At 37.2% G+C, this 22,321-nt stretch overlaps 1 protein-coding gene across 1 annotated transcript; it reads right to left on the minus strand.

Annotated features, from left to right (window-relative positions):
• Window positions 1-955: 955 nt before the first annotated feature.
• On the minus strand, window positions 956-21,839 carry frzb (frizzled related protein). The gene is made up of 8 exons (XM_042002706.1): window positions 21,443-21,839; window positions 14,372-14,620; window positions 9,306-9,341; window positions 8,017-8,064; window positions 7,458-7,523; window positions 4,891-5,095; window positions 2,978-3,041; window positions 956-2,775 (listed from the first exon to the last, which is right to left on the minus strand). Exons 1-8 carry the CDS (start codon window positions 21,645-21,647, stop codon window positions 2,716-2,718), a joined length of 933 nt encoding a protein of 310 aa, XP_041858640.1. The 5' UTR covers window positions 21,648-21,839; the 3' UTR covers window positions 956-2,715.
• Window positions 21,840-22,321: the final 482 nt, after the last annotated feature.

Raw genomic sequence — 22,321 nt, forward strand, 5'->3', positions numbered from 1 at the left:
CAGTGATTATATATATATATATATATATATATATATATATATATATATATATATATATATATATATATATATAGTTTCCTATAGTTTCTGTAAACATGGGCTTGTGCAATTTTGCAACTCTGGCAAACTTTGGTTATAACAACTGAAATGAACTAATTCAAAATTGAAATTGTGAACTATGAGCATGAACTATTTGTTTTAAAAGGAATTAACTGAACTTCAAACTAGTTCACGAGAAGCATAAACTTCCACAACACGGTCTAAATGGGACCAAAGTTGACTACACTGAGTTGTGTCAAAGATGAGTAAAAACTAAGGGCTGATACCTTAACTCTGGGTATAGCTTACAAAGGCCACAAATCAGGTAAACATAATTTTCTCACGCAGTAGGCTACATGTTTTTTTGTCTTAAGTAAAAAGAGTAAATTATATATATAAAAAAGTTACAAAAAAATCTTAAAAGCGGAAAAAAAGATAAACACAAAAATTTAGAAAAAGGGGAAATTAAACCAATCTGAAACTAGACTTTTAAAATCTTTAATCTCTCAAAGTGGCACTGATCTAGCTAGAGCTGTCGGGTGTCTAGATAGTCTTGACAAGTACACGTTCCTTTGGATTCAGATTAAACGAGTCTGTGAAAGTTACACAGCTATCAGGCTTTGATTAGGAAGGTGTAATAGAGGCCGGCAACAAAGAGAGAATAAACTAAATGATAGTGTGGATCTTATTTATATCATAACACCACTGATCGTAGCCTAGTCGGACCCACTTTGGTCGCTCAAACAATTCCAGGATTCCAGTTTATTGGCCCAAATGAGCTGTAACCATAGCTCTGTTTCACCTTGCCTGAACAATGTACCTAAAATTTTCCATTGAACGTTTGTGTAACTAGAGGAGTCACCCCCTACTGGCGATGACAGAGAATACACGATTTAAAAGGAACCTCTCCACTGGCTTAATTTTTCAGACATCCATCTTTAATATGCAGTTTATGGATTAACCTCACAAAGAAGTCACATTTCTTATTCCTAACTATAGATTTTTGCCAGATAAATGTTAAACTACACAAAGATCCATGGATGATGCAGACAAAAATAACTCCATGTGCACAGACGCGTGAAAAAGGCCAATAAACTTTAACTCATTTGCAATAACTTCATGTCTTTCTATTATTTGGTGTGTTAGGTATCTGAGAGACACTTCCTGTTTCTTTTACTGTCTCACTCTATTGTCTGTTTACACATGCTGCGTCACTACAGTGTTTTTTGTGCCTCTTTTGTCTTGTGTTGCTGATTTTTGTTTGACCCAAATCTGTGGAAGCTGATTAGCACCTTAATTATAATTTTGTCCCTTTTGAAGTAGCTGAATGTTTATTTATGATTTTCTTGTATCCTCAGTTATTTGTTGTGTTTTGCATCTGTTTGCAGTCATTTTGAACTCCTGTAGTAATTTTGTGAACACCGTTACTATTTATGTTTTCTACTTTTTTTTATTTTCTAAGTCGTTATTGTCATTTAGTGTTTTTTTGTGGCAGTTATATTTTTACTGCCATATTATGATCGTATGTTATCTTATACTTTGTATTAATTTGAATAGTAGAGTTTGTGTGTGTGTGTGTGTGTGTATTTTGAAGCTGGTTATTATATTGTTTTTATGTCTTTTTAAGTGCTTTTTACCTTTTTTTTTTTTGCCAATTTCCACCATTTTATAAACATTTTGTGGTGCTTTTTTATATCTCTACAATCAGCCTGTTTTGTATTTATAATAAAGATCTCTGCAGTGATTTTGTGTTTTATTTTGTTGCTAATCATTGTATTTTTCTATCTTCATAATTTTCTTTTTATGCTTTCCTTATTTTGCACCTACTTATAATTATTTTGTGCACCTTTTAAAAGTTGCATGTTTTTTTAAAAATATTTTCTTTGCTTTGTAATTTGTTTTGCATCTCTTTGCACTTGTATATGCACATAAAAAAAGTCATTTCAGAAGGAGGTTGTGACCCTGGGTCAGGTGGACCCCTGACATCTTGGGTTCCTTGATCTGTTTCATCCATCTGCCCACAGCTGAATGTCTTGTTGCCTTTTCTGCTATGCTCGTTGTTCGCATTACTGTTCTTCTGCTGCTGCTGTCATTTCCTGCAGAGGTCATTGAAGTCCAGGTCATGGCTACAGATCCATCCTATCAAAGTTGACATGGCTTTTGTTTCATTTAAATGTCCTCCATTGCATCACCGCATTATGATAACCGACTTTCAGGGTTATTAAAAACCAGAATCAAAGAGAAGAGCAGCGTGGCCAACATGGCTGCCACAGAAATAAGAATTTGGTCCTGAAATAAAAAAAAAAATAATAATAAAAAATAAAAAAGGTCCTACATTTACTCTTTGGCTGTGCATAGGTCCAGGACAACAGCTTTAAAGCTCCACCCCCCTCTCATCTTAACTGAGTGCTTAAGGTGTATGCATATACACACACACAAACACACACACAAGCACACACTAACAAATACACACTGAATAATGTTTGTGCAAAGAAATAAATGAAAAACAGCTGACTCCAAACAGTCTAATAGATGAAGAAATGAACTACATTCAGCTACAACAGCCTGTGATAGTGCAATATCTACACACACACACACACTCACTCATCCTCTCTCTCTCTCTCACACACGCACACACACACACACACACACACACACACACACACACACAAGGTCTCAGTGGCGACTCCGGCGAGAAGGTGCTCGGCCCCTCGACTGCAGGATTTCGTCCCATCTCTGAACAGAAGGACAGGCAGGAAAGAGAAGCAGATCGTAAATAATTCTGAAACATCTTCAGCAGGTCAAAGTTTTCACAGCAACGGAAGCAGGTGAAAATAATCTGGTGTTTATTGGGGCTACCTGCTTGCTGATTGTTGTTGCAAAGAGAAGAAATATGTATTAACTGATAATTCAACAGGTTGGGTTATTTGTCACGCACCTTCACCTTCCTGCTCATTTTGTCCTTCCACTTCTGAGCAATGGAGCCGTCAATCAGAAGCAACCTGCAGACAAAAACACCAAATGTGTTAGCTTTCCCCACTTCCATAGCAGTGCAATGTAATTTAACAGTATGCTAAGGCTGGGCAGGTAAATGCTTTATCGCATTAACTGGGGATGCACTGATATCATATTTTTTAAAGCAAGTACAAGTAAAAGTACTTACATTTGAGTACTTGCCGATACCGGATACACATCACTACACTAGTTCAAATGTACCTTTATGATAATTTAATTCTGAGTCTTGGACTCTTATCATATTTCCAACATGTTAATCATTTTAAAGATACAGGTTTTTAATGTGGGACGAGTAATAACCTTCATGTTTATGCATTGATAAATGAACGTGTTAATTCCAGATTAATCTCTTTGTATTAGTGCTTTATTACTGACAGCCACAGTTCTTTTCATATTTGTATCTGGTTCTGTAGTATCAGAACACTTTTATGAATACAGAGGACGAGTACATGAACACAGTATCGGACCGATACCTGATACTGGTATCGGTGCATCTCTAACACATTAACTCTGTGACGCCTGTTGTTGCAAATTTGCAACCAACAAAAAAAAAAAAATCTAATTAATGAATTTATGTCAATTTTATTCACTGTTGTTTATGTATTTATTTTTATATTTATTATTATCTTTATTGATATTAATTTATATAATATTTAATTGTATTAAGTTTCATTCCAGTCTTTTTGGTTTACCTGTGTAACCACTAGGCTACCACTCCCCAATTGTAAATATATTTAGGCAGTAAGGGGCTAATAAGGGCTGACAATTATTTTAATCAATTATTTTTTTGGTCAGTTGCTCTCTGGCTATGAATACATACACAGACAAACCACAGGTCACAGAAGAGGGGTAGGCTACTGGTTTGGGATGGACGTCATCACGTGTCTCTAACCTAAACTGGTGCGATGTTGAGGTGTCTGCCGCCTCCAGCTCCGCTGAAACTCCGCTCACGGGAAAAGAAACGTGCACTCGTTGGAAACTCCTGACATACTGCACTCGTTTTACTGCATCACTGCCAAAATGTCCTTTTTACAGCGTTTCTTTTCATTTTAAAAGGGTTTTAGTTTTAAAACGTCGCCCTCTCTTCAAGTTTTCAACAAACTTGTCTTTAACAGCAGGAAGTGTTATGCACACAAAACATTTAAAATAGTTTAAATTTTAATGTGAAAATGTGCTCGTTCAAATAACTTCAACGTACTGATCAGAAGTAACTTTTCTCCTACTGCTTATATGTCATAACGGGAATTTTAAAGTGTTGAATTATAACTGCTGGTGTGCAAAGAGAATACCGTTGTTAGAAAGCAGCTTATTTGTTTCATGTTTGCAAACCAAAAGTTACTGAAGTTTATTTTCTCATATAGAGATACTTTAAAACAACAGTGCACCATTTTTAATTCATTATTAAATCCTGCACATACAATTAGATCAATGACGTGAACAAACCATTTTAATTGCTGCCCAGCACAACCATCAACATTTATCAGTGACTTGTTTTATCTGGTTGAGTAGGTCTAGTAACACAATCCAATATTAAAAGGACAAAAGATTTGCTCAGTTAAAGTTCTTCAGTTGGTCCAAAGCAGGGGTTTGGGAACAGGGTTATGAAAATTCATTACCAACTTTAAAACCTTACAGATAATGGAGGATTGTTACAAAGGAGAACAATAAAATCTCAGTTAAAGTGGAGGAACATGAGCTCAAGGTTTTAGCAAATGCTAACTAATGAGCAGTTTTGAGCAGCAACCTGAGACTAGTTTGGTAAAAATAAAAAGGAACCAGTCAGAGAAACTCTTTAAACTACGACTAAACCATTTGTGAATCATCCCCTGCTCATACCTGGATGTCTCCTCATTTTCGTAGCCCATAATAAGGTACTCCTCCCCAGGAGCCAGAGGAGGACACAGACAGGAGGATGAATAGTAGAGAGTCTGCATCTCCTTAGGAATGTTGACCAGAGAGGACTTGAGCACCTCCTTCACATCTACCACTGCTGTGGGCTCCAAGCCGCGATTCCTCACCTCCTTCACCCTCACCCGGATCACTGCGGGAAGGAGTCGTCACCAGATACAGAAATTTAGATTTTTAACTGACTTCATTACAAATAAAATCTCCTGTGTTCCTACTCCAACACACCGGATTTAGATTAATGAAGTTCATCATCAAGTTCTTTGAAAGCCTGTAAAGAGCCATTTATTTCATTCAGGTGTGTTAAAGTAGGGCAGGGGGTTCTGAGGACCTGGACGGAGAAACACTGCTCTATACAGACACTCGAATAGAATAAACTCTAGAGGGACAATCAGATAACTAGCCTAGCATCTAACATCAAGCAAGCTACATGCAAGCTTTTTACCTTTATGCTCAACTTGGTACAACGTTAAGCTCAAGTCTCTCAGAAGAGTCTTATGTTTCCATTTTTAATCGGATGCATGGTTTATTATTGCATCTGGGAACTTTAAAATACATCAGAAGTATTTGGAACAAATTTTTTTTTACCTAAAATCTGATTTAAATTACCATTACCGCCTGTTTTATACAACAAATCCCAATTTTATCTGGGGAAAAGAAAAGAAATCACATATTACGAGTCTGATAATTTAATTCTGTTAAACATGTTAATCAATGTAAAGCTTAAAAAATCCTCTGACAGAAATCAGAAACTTCTGAGGCTAAAAACTAAAAAAGGAACCTTTGTGGTCTCTTTATTGCAAGTTGTTTTCAAATCATCACTTAGCTTAGTTAATGTTTTCCTTCTTCTTAGCATCCAGTGATATTAAAACTTTTTAATCTCCTATTATTTTTAAATAATCAGTAGGATCAAATCAGTATTTACTCATTAAACCTGAAGGTTTTCTGGGCAGCTGTCCTTGGTGCTGAATAAAAACCTTTTCTTTCTTCGTCTTAAACCCAAAGTAAACTGAAGAGATAATAAATGCTGTGAAAATATAGTTGATTATAAGCTTTCTTTCTCCATCTTCAACATTTTAAACACATTCTTTAATGGAAAATGGATTTAGTGGAATATCAGACAGCAGTAAATGGTACAAATACCTCACACCAAAGATAGTTCTTGAGCTTATTGTCCTTTCTTTTTTTACAAACCAAACACACCCTGGGTGGAGGTTTTAACCATTATTGCTCACTTCTGTGTTGCTCCTGCACTGTTGAATCACGAGGACTTGAAATGTTTGCTGTATTTCAGGTCATAAGACTCCCATTGGTCCCATTGGCAAACAACAAGATAAAAATCATGAGGCCAGTGAAGAAGGACATGAAACTAACTTATTTTTCCAGATAAAAAAAAAAAAAATCTTAAATCCATCCTTAATTTCTTCTGCAGCTGAAAACATAGAAAATTCCAAACTGGAATCTTTAGCTTACATGCTGTAAATACTAGAAACCTGTAAGCATGGCATTTACTTTATAAGTTTTCATGAAGCAATGTTTTATGCATTTGTCCTTGTAAATAATCATGCACATAAATAAATAAAAAAAAACAAAACATGTGTTTATATGTTTTTTTAAACTGATGAAGTTTGTATCTACATATAGAGTTTTTTTTTGCATTTTGCAGAATTTACCAGATAGCTTAAAAATAGGAAACCTCATTTCCAGAAATATTCCAAGTTTTTGTCAGATAAAATAAAGACTTAAATTTTTAACTTGTTGACTATGACCATTTAACACTAGTTTGCCATTTAATAACTGAGATTTCCAGAGATTCACTGAATCTTTTCGCAGTATTCTGCTCTGTAGACACTGACATGAATTTTCTGACAGAGTTAAGCACAAAATGGTGAGGCAAGACCCATCTTTGCTTGGAAAGGCAAAACCTTTAGTGGCTGTAGCTTTTATACCTAATCCTGACACCCTCACCTTTCACTTACTGATTTTTCTGAATGTAATTTTTTTTAATCAAAGCTGATTCGTATACTTTTAGTGCTTTTTTGTGTGTATGAACTGGCCAAATTATGCAAGGTAAATTCCAAATATGACAAATTTGTTTTGTAGATAGAGCTTTGGTTATTAACAAGAATACAATAAAAAGCAACCTGAACACTGCTTAAATTTTTTAAAAGCTTAAGAACGAGTGTTAATTCTTAGTGGAAACACTTTCAGGAAAAGACTATTATTCATTTTGAAATTGAATTGACAGGGCCAATACATGCAAATTGCCAGCATGTGGGCCTTTTATGAATATCGAACTTGTCTTTCTCTAACCTCACTTCCGATGAGCAACTTTCAAATAAAGACCACTAGTGCCCCCCAAAAAGAAAAAGTGTATGTAGGACTTCTATCCATTTTGATAAATGCTTAAATAAACAGAATTATTATATTTTCAACCCTGATACATCAGTATCAGAGTCAAATGCAATAACCTTAAGTCTAAGTCATATATGGCTCACCATAGTTGTAGTTGTTCTTCAGGTAGGTTTTCTGACCCATTCGGACCGTCTTACATCTGCAGCGATCTGCAGACACAAACAAACAAAGTGGATGAACATGTTTTTATGAATTTGAAGCTCCATTGAGAAAATGTGGTCAGCCTGCACCTCCTAAAAATGTGAGTGTGAGTTTTAAGAAAAAACATTTTTTCTGTGGGCGGAGTCTAAGTGAGGCATTCAATCATGATTTCTGTCTCAGATACTTCCATATTTATAAATATTTTTTGGTTTTCAAAGGAGGAAACCATGTTACTAGCCATGAAAATATGTCATTTACTACAAGGTAATGTTCATGATAACATATAACGCAAGATGTGGCACCACTCTCTGTTGCTATAAAACTTTTTCATTATTGTCTCAATTTGTGACTTTAGAAGGGTTAATGTTTGGTTTTGTGATCTTTGGGCATCAAATAAATTAAAAGCATATTCTCCAAAATGTTTGGCTAAATTATCTTAACACCACAGCCATTTGTCGAGAAGCCTGAATTGGACAGATATAGATAGATGGTTAACTTTACCTCTGTTTGGTCCCCTACAGTTGAGGTTGTTGGTGTCCGAATTGGATTCTGTCAGGAATGAAACCCAGAAAACATCAGTTTTTTTTGGTCAACACAGAGTTTTTGTAATCAGCATGTAGAACAAAACAGTTGATACAAATAAATGTCAAATGATTCAAATGCTTGATCTGTTCTTTTTTCTTTTTCTGTTGCAGATTCATCTTTAGGTGTTCTGACAGATTCAAATCCGCGATCTGTGTATGATTGTGTGTGTGAATGGGTGAATGTGATGTATAATGTAAAGAGCTTTGGGTATCATTCCAGGTACAGTAAAGATATATAAATATATTTATATATATATAAATATAAATACGGACCATTTACCATTTTACCACAAATCAGGCAACGTACTCGGTCAGCCGATGGTTGTCATTTTCTTCCTCGTGTGATTTTGGCATCATCATGCTTTGGATGCTTCATCTATTGAAATTCTTTAAACTTGGAGCATTTGGTGTATTCATTGGGCTTCATGGTGCTGTTTATAAATTTCAATTGTCCAGTCCCATACCATCACACTTCTGCCTCTGTGCTTCATTGTAGTCCTGGTCAGGTTCATGCTAATTATGTTGAACTGGATCAGAAACTAAATAAAGGTGTTATTTTGAATAAACTGAACATTGTTCTCCAGATATTCAGCACAATCCTTTAGAGGTTACCATTGTAGAAACTCAGACTTCTTTATCAGCTCTAAAGCAACTTCATGCTGGTTTTTCGGAGTTACTTTGTGCTATTTGCACAGTCCCCATGGAATTATGGGTCATGGTCAAGGTAACTTTGTTTAGCACTAAAATAGGAGAGGCCATTGATTGGACAAAAACAAAAGAAAACAAAGCACATTAAAACCAAAAACAGACCCAGAAGGACATCGTAATTAACGGGACTAAACTGGGTTATAATTCTACTTTTAGTGCTGTCATTCTGGCCATTCTTGTCCACATGGACCTATAATGCAGCCATGCTGACAAACAGCCTCGGTGGCCTCTCATTTCTAGAAGATCTGAGGTTACATCTGTTTCAGATGATGCGTCAAACTTAATCAGTCTTATTTAGAGTACTGTGCACATGTTTTAGGCATGATTATATTCTTTTGTTACACAGAGAGAAATCTGATTGGCCCAAATAGAATGATTCTTACATTAGTTTTAATGTAAAAGCTCTGCATGGTGCTGTAAATAAACCAGCTAAAACAAGAGGTTTTCTCCTGGGGTGACTGGTAACTGCTTGGGGAAAATGGAATGACAAAAACTCACCTGAGTTACACCTGGATGGGTCTTGGTAGAAGGGATCTGCAGACACAAAAAGATTCAGTCAGTTTGAAGGGACAGAAAACACATTTCCTTGTTTCTTGACTGTGCTGTGTGTGACCTGCAACATCCATGGGTTAGAAATTGCACTTCAAACCTTTTCTTTCCAACCCACAGCATCATGGGACAGCTGTGTTTTGCTTTACAGCATAGCATCACACACCACCACCAACTGGAAATAAAGACTGTAGCTGATTCAGCAAAGAAACCCAAGCGGACATTATCAGAGGAAGCAAAGAAAAGACTCAACACTAGTCTGACTTTTACTGGCTAGTGACAGCTCAGAGAAGAGACAGGATGCAAGGTAGATCCTGAATAAGCCGTCATTAGGGGTGTGTGAAAATCTTTTCCTAACATCCGATTCAAATTACCATTACCATCTGTTTTATACAACAAGTCCAAATTTCATCTGGTAAAAAGAAAAAAGAAAAAAAAAAACATAATTTTTTTTTTACTTTGTACTTAACAGAAGGAATTCACAAAATAGACCATTTATGTCAGTGGTTTTGTGATTTATATTACTGTCCCTATTTTAAGAAAAAAAGGAAAGGCTATATCTTGTTAATTTAACTTTGGCTTTATCAAAGGACAAAACTCAGGACCCAAGGGATGCACAATCCTAGTTCTGCTTGATCTCAGTGCAGCTTTTGACGCAGTGGATCATAGCATCCTCGTGGAGAAGCTAAGAGACCTAAATTGTTTCGGTCTTATTTATTTGACAGATTTTTCTCCGGAGTTTTTGGCTCCTATAAGTCAGAGTCTGTCCTGTGGTGTTCCCGAGGACTTGGTCTTGGGGCCCATCCTGTTCTCACTGTACATGCTACGTCTCAAGGATATCTCTAAACTCGAAGGGATGTCATACCATATGTATGCAGATGACCCACAATTATATTTTTCTCTTAATCCTGATAGGACAGAATAGATAATGCTTTGACTGCAATCAAGGACAGTACTTATTTACAGTTGAATACAGCAAAAACTGATGTTTTAATTGTTGACCCTGAAAGCTTAGCCTCTAAAGCTGTCACCTTTCTAGGGGACCTTTCTGCTAATGCGCACACCAGCTCCAGAAACCTTGGGGTTCTTCTTGATCGGGTTATGCTCTTTGATGAACACATGACCTGGTCCTGCTTCTTTCACCTTAAAAATATTGCCAGACTTAGGTCAATTGTATGTCATTCAGAACTCCTTAAAGCCTTCAGTTAATCCAGAACGTTGCTGCCAGACTTCTGTCTAGATCTCATAAATTATCTCACACCACTCCTGTCTTAGCATCCCTGCACGGACTCCCTGTAAATTTCAGGATCTATTACAAAATCCTCACCTTTACATTCAGAGTCCTCAGTGGTCAGACTACTCCATATTTAGCTGATCTTCTCTCTTTCTACCACCCTGTGAAGTCACTGTAATTTGCTAAATTCCTACTACTTTGTGTCCCACATAGCAGGTTAAAAACCAAAGGGGATAGAACCTTTCAGTCCATTGCCCCAAAACTGTGGAACTCACTTATTCTTAAGAGCAGCATCTTCTGCTGACGTTTTTAAAAGCAGTTAGAAACACATTTTAGGCAGGCGTGTGAACTAGCCTGCATTTTAATTAAATGTTTTGCAGCTTTTAGTTGTGATTTATCTTGTATATTAATTGTATGATATTTGATGTATTTTTGTGTTTTTATGTTTTTTTTCCTGTGAAGTACTTTGTTAGTTTTCTCTGTGAGAAGTGCTATGTAAATAAAATTTACTTTTTTACTCAGCCAGAATACATTATTTATGGTAAAAATGTTTTATGAGTCTGTGGTGGCCAGTGCCCTTGATGCTGGTGTGTACTGAGGCAGCAGACTGAGGATGGCAGACTCCAACAGGCTCAATAAAATGATCCATAAGGCCGGTCATGGTAAATGGTCCTTTCTTTTCTAGTCATCTTCACCTCTCAAAGCGCTTTACACTGCACGTCACATTCACCCATTCACACACACTCATACAGCGATTCTATAGTTACATACTAGGTGTTTTTTTTTGCTCTAATACACATTCATTTCCCGATAGACACATTGGGTGGCAACCTGGGGTTCAGTGTCTCGCCCAAGGACCCTTCGACATGAAGTCAGGGGAAGCCTGGAATCAAAGCACCGACTTTCAGGTTGACAACTGCTCTTCCTCCTGAGCTACAGCCGTCCCATGTTGTTGGAGTGGAGCTGGACTCTCTGAGGGTGGTGTCAGAGAGGAGAGGAGGATGCTGTCCAGGCTAAGAACTATATTGAACAGTCCCATCCTCTCCACAACATGCTGGACAACCTCAAGATTATGTTCAGCAACAGACTGTTTCCACCTCGCTGCAATACTGAATGCCACAAGGAATCATTCATCTCTGTGGCCATCAAACTTAATCAGAAGTCTGAGCCATTACCTCTTGTAAATATTGTAAACACTGTAAATATTTATCTATTCATTAAAAGCATGGTGCCTTTCATGGAAGGGGTGCTTATATAACACCTGTCCTAGTGCCGCCAGCCCTCCCAGTATGTACATATATATATACATACATACATACATACATACATACATACATACATACATAAATAAATGTCCTGCTGCAATGAGGAGCCACATTAAATAATTAGGATTTCAATATTGAGCAAACATAATAATGCTTATGATTTTTTCCATAATCCAGGAAGTCACCACATCTTTAGCAGAAACAACTATTTATTTAATTTTAAGGCAGACTTTCGTGTCACCCTGGGTTTAAGAAAAGTTTCTAAAAAGCCTAATCAAAGCAACATTTTAACTTTTAAAAGATTCCAACAGGATTCCCAACACTTATTTAGCTTTTACATTATTATTGATTAATTTAAGCTCAAAGAAATGATAAATAAGCTCCAGTGAAGAAGGTTTTCTCATTTAAGATTGTACACAGATGTTCAAAGACAACTTTCCACTACTGTTGATTTTGATCTTCTGACCGAAATGAGTGACAAATTTATTTTGAACAAACTGTCTGCTGGAGACAGGAGATAAACTTCTGAGCAGCAACATTCAGATCAGAGGATCACTTTAATGACTTGAATGATCCACCCTGACTGAACCTCAGCAAATCAACAAATCATGCTGGGGGAAAATCCCCGAGCCCGATCCAGGGCAGCGCAGAGACATGTGGGTGTATCGTTATGGAGGTCAAGAGGGGTAAGATTAAGTTTTTTCTTTCTTTTTTTCCAGGACTTGCTGGTCTGGGTCTGTTTGGAGAAGCAGTGGACAGTGAGGTTTTTATTGAGTGTAAAATGAGTGGGCCGCTTGTATCAAGGAGCTCTTTGAGAAAGTCAGTGGGAGTGAAATCAGTGAGGAAATGACTCAAGATATCTGTTTGTTAGGGAAAAAAAAGAGCAGGAAAGTAGGAACATGGCTGAAAACACTGATAGGGCTCAATTACGCTGAGAAAACTCAGGATGTCTGAAGAAATGAGAGTGAAGTAACCAGCAAAGTTTACACCCCTGAAGAAGTTTCAGCTATAAGAACAGCATGAAATGGCTTAATGTGTTTTCCTGTTTCACCTTCTGTTATTACAGTTGCTGAATATCATATTGCAGAATAGCGTCTTATTTTTATCAAGAGCCAAAGTTGGGTTAAGATGCACAAACATCCTTTAAGAACCACAAAATGCTATGTGTACAAGGGCTGGGTAATGGAAAGTTAAAACAAAACAAAATAAATTCAAGTTTACTGTCCAGGTAAAACTGTTTATGTGAAGAGGACGTTTTTTTTCTGTTTACAGAGTTTAAGGCTCCAAACTGAACCATGACAGAATACCAGCCCCCTGTTCTGTTAGTGTGAGCATCCGTAATCTTAACAGTCGAGTGTTTATAGGTGACGCAAATCTTTGCAGACCAGAGAATCCAATAAAAAAAAGGAGAGACCAGCTGGACAGATATCAGCTGAAGTGACCTTAATGGGTAAACATCTCAATAGCTTAATTCCCCTGTTTGCTTGCATCTCGATGCAAATTAACCTTTTCAAGTCCAACCCAAGAAAAAATGGGGAGAAAATTCTATAATTTTCTTTTTTAAATCTTATGTCTGAACCTTTAACATAATGTAAAATAATTAACAAAAATAATTTTTGTATATTTACCATTTATTACTGGCATTAAGATGCATATCTTACAAAGGCACAGCAGTTCTGAATGAATTAACTCTTAAAGCAGGCTGAAAATTTCCAGACTTCTGGAAGTAGACTGATTACACTATGTATATAATTATATTTAACAGTACAAATCTTATTTAATTGTATTCTACAATACAAAACTCATGCTACATGTACAACTTATACATTTTATAAACAGTATTTTATCAGTATAACTTGTTTCTATTTTCACTGCTGACTCGGAGCTCTTGAACAAAAAAATCCTACATACCTGTTATTTGTGCATGTACAAACAAAAAAATAGACTAAAAAGTCTTGAATATGACAATGCAAAAGTCAAATAAACTCAAACTTGATCTGTAGACTTAATCCTGTTGGCTCCCTAATGCAAAGTCTGCATGATGTCTATAGGTACATTAGTCGACAGAGATGTTAGCAATCCAACTGCATACCTTACAAACACAATTGCAAAGTTAAACAAAAGGTGCAACAGTAAATGGGCACCTGTATGACAAAGTCTATAGACATTAACTTAAATCATGCAACTTAAAAACATAGTAAGTAAAAAGACTTGCCTTTCTCTTAGTTCAAAGAAAATACACTACAGCAGGGATCACCAACTCCAGACCTCTTGGGCCAGTGTCCTGATGTGTCCCTACTGCAACACACCAACAGCTTGTCATCAAGCTCTGCACAAGTTTTTAGTGACACATTAATCTGAATCAGGTGTGTGGCAGTAGAGGAAGTAGAGAAACATTAAAAGGCTGCAGAGGTCCAGAGTTGGTGATCCCTGCTCTATGCAAAAGAAATTCATCGGCTACCTGAAAACAAAATAGCAGTCATATATCAATGACAATATGAAAATGATGAATTTACCTGGCCCCTCTGCCTTGACGATGGCCTCAGGTGAAATGCAGACTCCACGGTCGTACAGAGGCATCTCGCTGCAGGCCAGGCTGTCAGGCCAGCTGTGATTGTAACGCTTCATCACTGGCTCACAGCCGTACTTTGCCCGCTCACACACAGCTTTGCAGGGTTTGATGGGCTCGTGTTGGAAGTCGATGGTGCAGATGGGAGCATACATGGCACAGAGGAAAAAGAGTAAATCCGGACTGCAGCCAGTACCTAAACAGGCAGGAAACACATGATGTCACAAGAGGAGTTCTTTTCTGAACTTCACTCAAAAATTCAACAACATATTTTATATTTGTCGCTACCATAACTTGCATATTACCCTTGTACTTTATAATGGTTATTTTGGCTTCAGAATTGCTCATATGAAGTACAGGTAAGACGAAATAGACTAAACTCAGGTAATTCGTTCTAAACCAAATCAAACCGTCCCAAGTCCAAGACTAAACTAGGTCTCTATGTTCATTTCAGGTGACAAGTGGTCACCCAAGTAATCTGGCTCAGATTTTTTTTTAAAAAAAATGACCAATTTAATGACAATTACTTGACCACTGCTGAATTACCAATAGCATACTGATGCCAGAACATACCCCAGTAAGCTGACACCTGGGGTCAACTGGCCAGATTTACCCAGTCACCTGGTAGACATACTATTTACAAATGTGGACCCTAAATGAAAAAAATGTACCTTTTACTTAAAGTAAGCTTAGCCTAATAAAATTAGTTGTCAAAATATAAACAAACATGAACCAAAAATCCATTGGTAGTTTTTTGGAAATACTAAAATTTCTGCAAATTTCTGGAACTACCCATTTGCTGTTTTATTGCTTTAACAAATACAATTTACTCTAAATATGCTAAATTTGGGTAAATTAAATTTCTACTAGTATTAGCTAGCAAGTTAAGGTACTTCTTCTTTATCTGCAGTTTATTGGTGGTTGGCAAACATCAAGTTAAGCTAGCAAGCTAAGCTAACTTATTAGCTTCCACTTGTAATTAGCAGACATTTAGCCTAGCTTGCAAACACTAACAGTGACAATGATTTCAGTTAATTTTTTCCTGTTTTACTATAGCCTCCTGCTAAACGCCTGTCGAACAGCTCAGTTGTCTTGGCTGTCACTACACTGTAGCTGAAGACCAGGCAGTGCCATTGCAGGAAAATTCATACTATCAATTTACTGATCTTATAAAAAATAAACACAGATTTCACTAGCAAACTAAATGTATCCTTCTTAATTGTAGTAAAATTTAATGACATTAAAAGAGATAAAGTACAAACACTTTAACTTTGCCCTCAACGACCTAATCCACCACAGTGAGGTTCTCACATCTGTTAAACTTTGTGTGAAAACTTTTAAAAGGATGCTTATTCAGTCTCAGCTCAGTTCATTTGAACATGAGTTGTTGTTTTTTCCCCAGCAGGACTCACTTCTCTTCCATCAGCTAAGGCACGTTGCATTCAGGAACCTCTGGCTGACCACACACTGGATGTGCAGCAGGATGGTTCATGTAACTGCCAAACCGCTTCATGTTTCACACAGGATGAGACCAGCAAGACTTCAGTAGTGGTTATGAGGAGGAATCTGCTTTTTATTTTATTTTATTGCAGGGCTGTGGTTTGGGTTTGGCTAAATGCAGCTTCCCAATGAAGCCAGAGAAATATTTTGAACTTGTGACCTGAAACGGCTTCCTGGTTTTTGGCTTGCACATCTTTCATTAGGACATTTTTTTGGTTAAATGCTACAGTGTTCTCACTTTCTTTTTCCAGACCTCTAACCTCAGCTGTGCTTCAAGTTCAGCCAATCCCTAAAAGGACACATGTAAATCATGAAACATCATGGCAGTTCATAAAAGGTGGTCTTCATGCCTTTAAATTTAAGTACGCTTTACAGTTAAGGATGTTATTAATGATGTCATAAATCACCTAAACTCCACATGTTGCAGAACACAGACGACTGTGACTCCAAACTTTGAACTTTTATATCCCCACTTAATTTAAACAACCAGATGGCTCTTTATATTAAGGCAGAAAGTATCTTTAAATGACAAAATTTACAATTAGCTGGTAAAAACAGACTAATTTCAGTCTGATATGGGCCAGTCTGGATATTTATGGGTCAGTTCTGCCAGTAGTCAACCAGATGTGGTCTAAAGGTCATGAACAAGGCCTGACCTGGGTTAAGTTGTGTTGTATGGGCATAAACAGCCCTATAAATGGATTTTGGAATTCCCCAAATCTACATTTACTGTAAGCCTTTGGGCCACACCTTGCCCTCACAACACTTTGCTAACCCATGACAAAGCTTCATTATAAGCCATATCTAGTCCAAACAAAACAAGCCCTGACCCTAGTCAAGACCTTTGGACCCATTTTAGCTAACAGAAGACATGACTGAGAATAAATGTGTCTGCTGTACAGAAGAATAAATACACACAGAATAAAACTAATAATAACAAAAAAATGTAATGAATATAAGCTGATTAATATACATATAATCATAATATCATAATTTCAAAACATGTTAAAAGCCAAGAACAGGTGAGTTTTAAGAGAAGATTTACAAACAGACAACAAGGAGGCCTGTCTGATGTGCAGAGGCAAGTCATTCCACATTTTAGGACCAACAACAGTCAAGAATTCACATTGTTCTTAACACACTGAAAAGCAACTGATCTTAGTGGACGTGCAGGTGTTTAACCCTTAAAACTCGCAACCATTTTTTTCTTTGCCTGTTGAAATAAAAGAATAAAAAAAGTTAGTTCAAGCACAACCCTTTTAACATCCAGACATTTTTTCAGCGCAGCCTCAGTTGTCAGATTATGATGCTAAAATTATTTAAAATGAATGCATGAATAGATATAGCACCATAAAGGCCAGCCTAAAAAAACAAAAACAGAATTTATTACTATCAGTACTTTAACAAACAACATGCAACAATGACCAAGCTTTTTCTGCATATCCTTCTCTCAAGACTTGGCTTGAGAGAAGGAAAACCAACTCAGTTTTTTTGTCACCTCCTTTGTCTTCTTCCAGCCTTATAGGACCACTACTTTGTTAACACACATAGATAGCTGAGAAATACAAAGCAGAAGGCATCAGAATTTATTAGATTTGTCCACTGGGCAGCTTGTATAAATTTTATAGCAATTCATCCAGTATATTGATAGATGTTACAATCCTGCTGAATGTGCTGCTTAAAGCTACCATCAACTCATCCAACAAGCACCTAAAACTCTTCCAAAATATCTACAGCCTCTTAATCAAATAAGATCTGAAGTCAAATGTCCTTCTACCTGTCTACATAACAACATCCGCACACTGACTAAATAAGATCAGTATAACTCACAAGTTTAAACAACAGCCGTAAGCAATGTTTGCCATCCTCAGGGAGCTATGTCATGATAAAAGCAGTTAAATAGAGACATATCACAAATAAATAGACTCTCTCACATGTCAAATACAGAGTGTTTACAGACTTAGATGCTGTATGTACAGAGCGTGCAGATTTACAGAGCAGCAATATTAGCTGAAATAGTTCAGATTGTGATGTTTGGTATCAGCCGGACGTTCCAGTCTCCAGGCAGAGGGTCAGCGGAGTTACCACTTCTACTTCGCTAAATGTGGAAATGAAAGTGGACTATGTTTATGCAATATGGCACCACTTAAACTGAATCATCTGTGTATAATCCGCAAAGCATGCTGTTGTCATAGGGACTGGGAGAAAAGATGCAGAGCAGTTCCTGTTAAATCTTTAAATGCAACTTCTCACCATTTTGAACTGTTACACAGTGAACACCGTCAAATCTCTGCAGCACTGCAGAAACAATATTGTGCAAAAACCTTCTGCTATCAATCATTTCTGTGTACGAGCCCAGAAAAATGGGAAACAACTCCCTCAATTAGTTTGTAATGAGTTGAAGAGTTAATATTTGCTAGGAGAATATTTTTTCTTCATTTTTAAGTCTTCATGATATCGAGTTTGATGATTAATTTATCTGCCTCACATTATGTGTTTTTTATTCACCAATATTTGATCAAAAGAACAAGACAAAAAAAAAAAAAAAAAAAAAAAAGAAGTGGTGGTTCCTCATGGTCTTTTGTCATTTTATAGGAAATATTTCCACAATATTCACAAATCCCCCTGCATTTAGAGAATGTACCAATTTTGCATTAAACAAAATGCCTTATTTTTTAAATTAAAAGTTTTAGTGGAACTGATGCAGGATGGCAGGTGGTGTCTGGTCAGGCCACTGCAGCTGACCAATCAGAGTAAACTGAAGTTTTGGGGGACGGATGTGGGATGCCTTAAATTTTAAACATTTTAATTTCACATTTGTTTTTATTTGCTGTATTTTTAAAATGTCTTTTATATGATGTATGTTTAACAGGGTGGTTAGGTTTGGTTGGCAAACTTCTTACATTTGGCTGAGCAGATAAGTCAAAATACATATGCTCAAGTGTTGCAGCAGGAAATCATTAAATTTGCCCATCAGCACAAATAAGTTCCCATTTTAAACTAATCACATTTGATTATGAGACAAAGCAGTTTTCTTTTTTTTTAAATTTCTGCCTATTAATAACGCTTGCTTAACTGATGCATTGAACACTGGACAATCCAGGACAAACCTCTAAGGGTTACAATATTTACAAAACTTCCTTTCCAAGCTGACTGGTCCACACTGACAACATGAGCTCAGGGAAAATGACTACTAGCACTTTTTGTGGGTCGTCTATATGTATTTGGCTAATCATTATTTTTTTTTTTTTGGCTTGTCATTTATTATTATTTGAGTCATTAAAATAATGTGTCAGATTGTTAAAATCAGGGTTAAAGGTTGGGGCAGGTGTCATGTTTTCATAGTATAAAGTGTTAATTGCAAAAACATGTACTAATAACCACCATTTTATGAGTACAGGGCAGAGACCTGGACTCAAATCTGGGACTCGGACTCAAGTCGCACTTAAGTCGCATTTCCAGTGACTCAACTTAGTCTCGCACTCTAAAGACTTGAGACATGGACTCGTGATTTGAAATTCGTGAACAATCTTATTTTGTTTTTCATGATCTTCTCTCTGTCTGATCTCCTGTCTGCTGTCATTTCTTCAGATGTAACACTGATGTAACGATACATCAGTGCATGTGCAATCAATCAAAATATTGACACTGATTAACATACCTGTTGGTACAGCGCCTGTAACTTTTGGGTATTAAAACTTAATAAAAAGAGACCAGTATAAGAACAGCATTCTGCAACGTCTGTCGAATAAAATCCCAGGACACTGGATCCACCACATCCACCTTAAAACAAACCTGCAGAGGTTAATCACTGTAATTCATCCTTTCATTTATTCATTATCTATTCCGCTTAGTCCAGGGTCCCAGAAAAGCTGGACCCTATCCCAGCAATTAACAGGCAAGAGGCAGGATACACCCTGGACAGGCCGCCAGGCTAACACAGAGAGACAAACAACTTACTTACTCCTAGGGAGAATTTAAAGTGACCAATTAACCTAGCGAACCTCGACCTTTCACTTTGAGGCCGCAGTGCTAACCACCACATAAACCGTGCAGCCCATAGTCACTGTAATATGAAAGCTAATGTTAGCATCTATGTTAACAATGAGCTTATAGCCACAAGTACTGGATCTTAATTAATTAAAATAGAGTTTTTTTATTTTATAAAGATTAAAATTTATATTTTTTGTACTCATTTCACAGTTATTTCAAGCCCTATTAATATTAGGATTTTCCTGATGCACTAGTGCAGGGATCACCAATTGTGGACCTGTTGAGCCACTGTCCTGCAGATTTTACATGTTTACCTGCTGCAATACACCTGAGTCAAATATTTAATGGGTCATTAAGAGGCTTGTGCAGAACTTGACAACAAGCTTTCATATGGATCTGATGTGTTGCAGGAGGACAATGTCTCAAGCCTGCAGGACAGTTAGTGATCCTGCACCAAGGTGCAGCATATCAGCCCTCCTCTCTACATTCAGAAAAAATCATATAAACTGCAGTATTAGTATTTCAAATTTCTCAGTGGCTCCAGATGGATTTTGGTTCACATTAAAAACTCTTTGATACGTTATTTTGAGAGCATATTTACTAATGTGAATGAATTTTCATGTCCATCTGCAGGTTTTCCAAATTTAGTAAAGCAAAGAAATCATCCAGAGAGGGACTGAGCATGAGTCAGTTTAACACATCAGTGCTGCTATTAAATGCTGGTAGAGAAAAGGTGAATATGGAGTTTAAATTCCTTGGATTATAACACAGTCTTCTAAGCAGACCAGACAACGGGCATCACATGGCAGATTACTCAGTGCAACCAAAAGTGCCTTGAGATGACTTGGACTTGAGACATAAGACTTGAGACTTGAGTTGGACTTGCGAAAAAGGACTTGTGAACATTTTTTCTACAGGGTAATACAGGCTGAAAGATCCACAGAGTTTGAATTAAAGGAATGATACTTGCCTGGCCCTTTGGTCCATTCTAGGACTTAAAGCATATATTATATTTTAAACAGTGAACCAGTTATGCAGATTTCAGTCTGAGTGTATTTACTGTTGGAAAGGAGGAGCTCACTGACAAAGAGTAGAAACACGTTTTTATTCTTTTCCAAACATGTGAATTAACTGAATAAATTATATTCAAGTCTGGGTTAAAATAGTTAAATAAAACTTTAAAATAATGAGATTATCTTTCATGTTTTTTTTTTTTATTTTTGTCTCCCTTGATTTCATATAAATTAACTTTCTTTTCAACTGAAAAGGGGATACAAGAATTATATAAGAATTAAAGAGGTGATTACTTGTCATTATGTGGTAAATTATTGCAATTAACTGAGCTATAAAATGTCAACGTGAAAAGTGGAAAAAATAATCTGAATTTTGTTAACTAATTCGTGAATGCCGCAGGACATGTTCATCAGTGCTGGGTCGACATAAGAGTGAGACCCCCAGTATGTCAGTTAATTAAGCACCAAGTCTGTTAAAGAAGTTTATTGGTGCTCAGGCTGCTGAAACTCACCCACAAGTCCCTCAAACTGCTCGATGGCCAGAACCGCGTTGTCCTGCGTGCTGTGGTGGAGGTGGTTTGGCATTTTGGTCATGTTCCACGGCATGGACCGGCACAGCGGGATCCGCACCGGTTCGCAGGACGCCGCCCGGACCGCAGGCGGCCACAGCGCGCAGGACACAGCCAGGAGAGACACGGAGAGTCCCGGGGAGAGCATGACGGTCGGTTTCAGAGCCAGAGGAGGGACGTGATGGAAGCCAGGTTGCGCAGTCGGTGCACCGGTGAAGACTCGGTTCTTCACGCAAAGTTAAATCCAAATCAGGACGCGATTCTTTTTTTAATTGTTTCTTTTTCTGCTGCTGTCCGGTCCGCAAGCAGCTCGAGGGTGGAGCTGCTTTCTTATGCAGACTTCCACCACCTCCTCTTCCTCAATCCCTCCTCAATCCCTCCTTCTCTTACAACTCCCCTCCTCTACTTTCCTTACCTCACCTCTCCTCCCTCCTTCCTTTCTCTCTTCTTATCCTCACTAAAAAAACAGATTCCTTTTAGATGAAAAGTCAACACGAGGAAAGCCACTAAAAGCTCATAGATGTTTGTGTCATGACATTTTATTGAGTAAGTGGCAACTGTGCTCACATCATCCAAGGTAATCCCGTGCAAATAGCCATGGAGTCATGCGTTGAAGTTTATTATATTAAGATGACAAATGAAGTCATTTGGAGCAGTTAAAAGCCTGGATCAGCCTGGATGTTCCCAGGCTAAGGTTTACCCCCCGACATAGGGTCATCAGATGAACCTAAAAGGATTACAAGAAGGTTGGAACTGTGATACACAAACCCTCCCTCAGGTTTTTCAATATTTCAATGGTGTTTGACTTTTATATTTATATAA

The sequence above is a fragment of the Melanotaenia boesemani genome, chromosome 12 (genome assembly GCF_017639745.1).
Source record: "Melanotaenia boesemani isolate fMelBoe1 chromosome 12, fMelBoe1.pri, whole genome shotgun sequence".
Classification (NCBI taxonomy): Eukaryota; Metazoa; Chordata; class Actinopteri; order Atheriniformes; family Melanotaeniidae; genus Melanotaenia; species Melanotaenia boesemani.